Here is a 6,302-nt window from a genome sequence, read left to right as displayed (position 1 = left end):
GGGGGGGGGGGGCGTGTAAGGGCAGACGGTGGGGTGGCAACCAGGTGGAGGGGAGTTATGGGGGGAAAAAGAGGAACAACTGTAATAATCTGAACAATAAAGAATTAATTAAAAAAAAAAAGAATGACACCCACGATGGATTGAAACACATGAAATTTTTTTAAATCCATGAATTCACAATGATGGTTGTTGTGGTTTTTTTTTAGGAGACTTCATTGGGCATCTTTAGAGGATGCCAGAGAACTAACACATTATTTTGAAAACTGGTTCAAAATAAAGGGGAGAAGGAGAGAGTCAAGCCTCTCCTGTATCAATGGTACTTGAAGGTAACTAAAACGCTGATGAGAAAAGTTTCTCTGTATAGAGAAAGCATTCCAGCAAATACACGAGGAAGGAATGATAGAATTAGAATGTCACCAGTCCATAACCCCCAGCGAGATGGTCAACCTACGCAGTGGTAACGAATGACTGCCTAGTGGAAAGCTGATGGGAACCATATGCAATGTGTACATCAGACTAACAACACTGACACCCACTGATCCACCTCAGCACATAAAGACAGCTAGAAATAACACGCCTCCTGGAGAAGGCCGCAACAACACCCATGGAGTGTTCCTGCCCAAGAAATCCAACTCAAAGCGGAATGAGCTTCTATAGCTAATGATCAATTTTCAGGAAATAAAGGAGACAGAGGATCATGCTAGAGGACACCTCGTGGATACAATCGGCAAAATCCAGCCTGTCAACAACTCTACTTGGAAAACAAGCCAGTTTCCCCCACAAACAATCGCAAAAGGGGTAGGGGAAAAAAAGGGAGACAGGAACCCAGATTGATGGAGAACTAAATCAAGTTCAATACGTGGGCTTGGTTTAGATCCTTAATAAACAAAAACACCCAATTTTAAACACTTTGACAATTACATAAACATGAACACTAAATGTATATTTGATATTAGGAATTGTTAATTTCTAAAGGTTTGATAATGTAGTATCCTTGCCTTTAAAAAGAGAGTCCTTATCTTTTCAATTTCAGGGCTGTATGGGGTATGCAGGAAGCAGCCAATCAATGATTTTCTCCCATCATTGATGTTGCTATCTCTCCCTCTTTCTCTCTGACATCAATAAAAATATATTTAAAAAATAAATAAAAAAGATCTAAAAGAATTATCCATCCAAACAAAAAGTAGAAGGATAAAAAAAGATGTACTAGAAAGACAGTAACCAAGGAAAGCTGGTATACTATTAATACCAGGCAAAAATGGACTTTAAGAGCTTTATTAGAAGGTGACTCCATAATGACAAGATCTAATTAACCATGAAGATTCTGTATCTGCATAGCCCATTGTGATAGCCAGTAGCCACATGTGGCTACTTAAATTTAAACTGGTTAAAGTAAACTAGTCATATTTCAAGTACTCAATAGCCACAAATGTCTATCATACTGAACAGTGCAGAACGTTTCTATCCTTGCAGAAAGTTCTATTAGCAGCACTGTTAAATAATTTTAAAGTTGTATATAATAACAGTCAAAATATATAAAGGGAAATTTACATACTTAATTTAGAAATTCACTATCATAATGGTAGATTAGAGCACACCTCTCTCAGTAATAGATCAAGCAAATAAAAATAAGGTTACAGAAAGTGTGAACAATACTATGAACAAGGTCAATTTAGTGAAATATGTATAATCTTGTATCCAGCAACAGAAAAACACACATTGTTCTTAATCACACATGGGAAACTTATAAAATTTGACCATCTACCTGGCCACAAAGGAAGTCTCCATAAATGGCAAAGATTCAGTATCACAGAAACCATGTTCTTTGGCCACAATGGAATGAAGGTTGAACTCTAAAGCAAAAAGAATACTAAACAGCCCCGGCCAGGTGGCTCAGTTGGTTGGAGCATCGTCCAGTACACCAAAAAAAAAAAAAAAAAAAGAACACTAAACAAACAAAACAAAGAAAAATCTGCTTGGAAATTTTAAAATCTACTTCTAGAAAACATTAAGTCAAAGAAAAAATAGCCCTGACTGGTTTGGCTCAGTGGATAGAGTGTTGGCCTGTGGACCCAAGGGTCCCAGGTTCGATTCCGGTCATGGATGCCAGAAACAAATTAAAATAAATAAATAAATAAAAATTAGAAAATTCTCTGAACTAAACAATAAAAATATTACATAATAAAAACTTGATTCAACATCCCAAATGTCCATCAGCAGCAGGAAGGGTAAATATATTCCTACAATGGCTTATGACTCAGCAATACAAAAGAACACAGTAATGACACAACTGACAACCTGGATCACTCCCACAGACATTAAGTTGAGAGAAGGAAATTAGATACAGCAGAATATATACTCTCTGATTCCAATTATATGATGTTCATATACAGGCAAAAATCTATGGTGACAAAGGGAAGAACAACAGTTTCCTTTGGAAGAAGATACTGACTAGAAAGGAGACATGAAGGAGATGAAGGAGGGAGCTTGCCGGGTGCTGGGAGTATTCTGCATCTTCAGCTGGGGGTGGTTAAGGAAATGCATATGGATACAAAATTCATTAAGTCACAATTAAGATGTGTGCGCTTTACTGACTACTAATTATACCTTAATAAAAAATAGTTCATATAAAATAAACAAATCCACCCTAGCTGGTTTGGCTCTGTGGTTAGAGCACTGGCCCCCGGACTGAATGGTTGAGGGGTGGATTCTGGTCAAGAGACATACCTTGGTTGCAGACTTGGTCCCCAGCCCCAGTCAGGACATATGTGGGAGGCAACCAATCAAATTGTCTCTCTCACATTGATATCTCTCTCTCTCTCGCTTTCCCGTTCCCTTATACTACCTCTAAAAATCAACAGAAAAAGTATCCTGGGGTGAGGATTAACAACAACAAAAAAGTATAGATCTTACAGAATGCAGCTAAAGTAATATTGAGAGGGGGATTAATAGCCTTAAATACTTATATTTAAAAAGAAGTCTGAAAAGACTAGCATGCAACTTGAAGTTAGAAAAAGGAAAATAGAACCAATTCATATAAAGTTGAAGGAAATGAGAAATTAATGAAAATCTAACCACACTTCCTCACCCTTCCCTAGGAGACTGCTGTTGCTAGAGAATGTTTCTTCCTATCTATGCATTCCTGTCCAAAGGTCACCTCCTCTTCCTCTCCCACCCCAAACCTCACACCAATATCCAACTGCCTGTCCCATCTCCTCACTCTGGCTGTAGAAACTGGAGAAGCGGTCAAGGGCATCACAGAATGCTGTGGGAAGGCACTTTCTGGGATGGTACAGGTGGCAGAGTGGGGAGACGGGCCAGCAGCGTGGTGACAGGACCAGTATAGAAATTGCTGGACGTGGGTCCTCGAGAAATACTTCTTTCCCAGACTCCTCTTTGTTGAGTGTTTCCTTCCACGACCCGCGTGGAGTAGGGTTCGGTATCTGAAAGAGGAGCCGCACAGCAAATGAGAGAAAAAGACACGAGATAATTTTGCAATATTGGAGGTCCAGGCGGGCAAGTCCAACTCAAGGATCCTCTTCTTCCTCTTCCTCCTGAGAGAGAGAAGAATTTCAAGGGCTCTTGGGCTCCCTTCTTTCCTCTCCTGTTCTCCCGCTCTCCTCCCTTGCTCTTACCTCTGCTTCCAGGCCCTGCTCCTCCTCATCCTCCTGCTCCAAGAGCAGCCTGTCCAGCCGCTGGAGCTGGAAGAGGTGGAACTGGCACTGCAGCCGCTCGGAGGCGCTCAGGGTCTGCAGCATCTGCTGGGGGAGGCGGTGGGGGAAGCAGGAACCGATCTGCTCCAGCACGGCCCCCTCCAGCCAGCTGGAGCCCAGGCTCAGGAGACGGTCCGCCATGTAGTGCCTGCAGCACACACAGCCCAGGCCCGGCCTCAGTGTGGGCACTCGGCACATAGGTCCCTCTGTTGCAGCCAACCTGGGTCACGGCCCTACCTCACCTCCTCCTTCCCACCAAGGCCATGGCCATCTCTGGATCTTAGTCTCTTCTCCCCACTGCCTTCCTTCATCTTCCCTCTAAGACTCCATCTTTGTCCTCTCTACACTCTAGGCCTCCCATCCCCTGCTCTGTCGACCTTCACTCACTGGTAAAAGTGCTCAAAAGTGGTGGCCAGCTCCAGGCCAGAAAGGACCATGATGGGTTCCAGGTGCCGCTGAAGTTGCCCCAGCATGTCTGCTCCAGGGGTTCTGCCAACCAGGCAGCCCTGGATCTGCTGGTCGATGTGTCTGGCAAACTGCTCACTCATCTGGGGAATGGAAAGGGCACTGGTGAACCAGGAAGAGGGAGTGGAGGAGAGTGGGGAGTGAAAGAAGGTGAGAGGGCAGAGAGGGGTGAGCCTTGCATGAGCTTACGCCCCGCCAACTGGGAGGCTGATGGTACTCACATGAGTAGCCGTGAGGAAGGACTGCTGCAGCAAGGCGCCTGAGAAGCCACTGTGCAGGGCCAGCGTGAAGGCTGCCCGAGGCCCAAAGAGCTCTGAGCCTGCTCTCTGCAAGTGCTCGTAGAGCGCACAGTAACGAGGCACGAAGTCTGGGGCCCTCCAGGCCGCAGCCAGGAACCTGCTGACCTGAGGAGAAAGAGCAAGAAATGTAAAAGGGGAGTCCCAGTGTGCGGCCAGCCTCGCAGGCCCCCCGCCGCAGAGCTCAGCTTGCTGCTGCCCACCTGCTCCTGCACCACGCTCAGCCAGCACTGCGTCATGCTCCTCAGGCTGCTGCTCGGGAGGACAGGTGAAGGCCCCGGGCTCCGGTCCTGACCCTTACTGTTCCTGCTGGCTGTAGAGACACCGGGCAAAGGAAGGAGTTTCATCTCAGCCTCCGCTGAGTCTCGGGGTCTTGGGTACTGACCCCTGGAAATGCCCACAGCCAAGCAGTGAGGAAGAGTAACACCCGCGAGGGGAGGAGCCAGGTTCTCAGCTCGGCCGCGCCTGCGGGGACTTACAGGGCTGCGTGGATGGCTCAGAAGGCCCCGGAGGAGGCTCCACATGCACCAGCAAGTGGCAAAGGCGACGAACTCGAGAGGCAAAGGATGCTGCTCGACTCAGGGGGTTCCGAGAGCTCTCCTTCTGCTCTAAGTACTGACCCAGCAGCCATCCCAGGGAGCTCACACCTTCCGCGTCTAAAAGAAGATGGGTCAGGAACAGGTCCCATGGGAAATGGGGCAACAGACAGCCCGGGAGGAGAAGGAGCAATTGTACAAAAAGGTTTGGGGGCCAGCACAGCTCTCGACCCTCCTCCCACCACGGTCTGCTTCAGCTGGAGTCTGGGGATATGGTAACAGACTGGGGATGGGGTGGAGGGAAGATTCAAATACCAGAGTCTCAGGGAGCAGTCTGTGGAGGAAGGAAAGGAACACTGAGGTGACAGGCCTTCGGGGATAAAGACAGGGACCAAGAGAACCAAGAGCATTAACCCAGGCGGTGCCTGGGAATGGTGACAAGGAGCTGGTTAGTGGGCCAAGGTCGGGATGGTTACCGGGGCAGGTGATGTTCTGCACCAGGGGGCTGACCAGGGCCTCCCAGCAGGTCTTGCCCAGCGCTCGGGCGGCCTCATCATCAGGGAGGAAGCGATCAGCAAAATTCTGTTCATGGCGCAAAACCTTGTTCAGTCTGGGGATAAACAGTGTGTTCCAGGATTAAAGGCACACATTTCCTTGTGGCTCCACTCGAGTGCAGTCAACTCCTAACCACCCCGTGCTCAGTCTGCCCCCAGCTCTTCCCTGGCACGTACTTCTCACCTGTGCTCACTGCCCTTGTGTCCTGGCCACTGCTTTACCTTTCAGACTCCACAGCATCTCCCCTTTAGTGTCCTGCTCCCTGACCCACCTCCTCCGGCCTCACCCACCTGGGACAGAGCTGGAGGAGGCGCCTGCGGTCCTCTGCTATGTCCCGGCTCCAGGCTTGCGCCCGGATTGTGTAGAAGAGACATGTACGGCGACACAGCTGCTCTCGGAACAGTGGCCAGAAAGTGGGCTTGGGGCCCAGGACCTCCACACCCCGAACCCGGGTGTCGATGCCGCCCTGTAACATGCACACACTTATCTGTCACCTAAGTCACCAAGCACTACCGAAGCCTGGCCTCACCCCTGAGTTCCCTGGAGCTACTCGAGACAGTCCTGCATCTCTGGGACTCAGCAGGGTCCTGGGCCATCCCCAGGCAGACTGGGGAGAAGCCTTGGTCCAAACCTGGCCCCCAAATGCAGTAACCCAGTCACTATGGAAACCCCGTGCTACCTCTCGATCCTCAGCCCCCGCCTCTGCCCCTGCCCTACCTGCTGGCAGCTTTATGCGG

The 6,302-nt window shown here is 48.4% G+C and overlaps 1 protein-coding gene across 1 annotated transcript in view; it reads right to left on the bottom strand.

The window, feature by feature from the left end:
* CUL9 (cullin 9) overlaps nt 1–6,302 on the bottom strand; it is a 38,085-nt gene that overhangs the window by 14,211 nt on the left and 17,572 nt on the right. The window contains exons 19-27 of the mRNA XM_015572211.1: nt 5,856–6,052; nt 5,487–5,620; nt 4,954–5,130; nt 4,678–4,787; nt 4,400–4,582; nt 4,101–4,261; nt 3,636–3,861; nt 3,537–3,554; nt 3,221–3,392 (exon numbers count right to left, since the gene is read on the bottom strand). Of these exons, the coding sequence (XP_015427697.1) occupies nt 3,221–3,392; nt 3,537–3,554; nt 3,636–3,861; nt 4,101–4,261; nt 4,400–4,582; nt 4,678–4,787; nt 4,954–5,130; nt 5,487–5,620; nt 5,856–6,052 (1,378 nt within the window). The remainder of the gene's footprint in view (nt 1–3,220; nt 3,393–3,536; nt 3,555–3,635; nt 3,862–4,100; nt 4,262–4,399; nt 4,583–4,677; nt 4,788–4,953; nt 5,131–5,486; nt 5,621–5,855; nt 6,053–6,302) is intronic.

The sequence above is a fragment of the Myotis davidii genome, unplaced genomic scaffold (assembly GCF_000327345.1).
Source record: "Myotis davidii unplaced genomic scaffold, ASM32734v1 scaffold167, whole genome shotgun sequence".
Taxonomy (NCBI): Eukaryota; Metazoa; Chordata; class Mammalia; order Chiroptera; family Vespertilionidae; genus Myotis; species Myotis davidii.
This window is presented reverse-complemented; position numbering and strand designations above follow the sequence as displayed.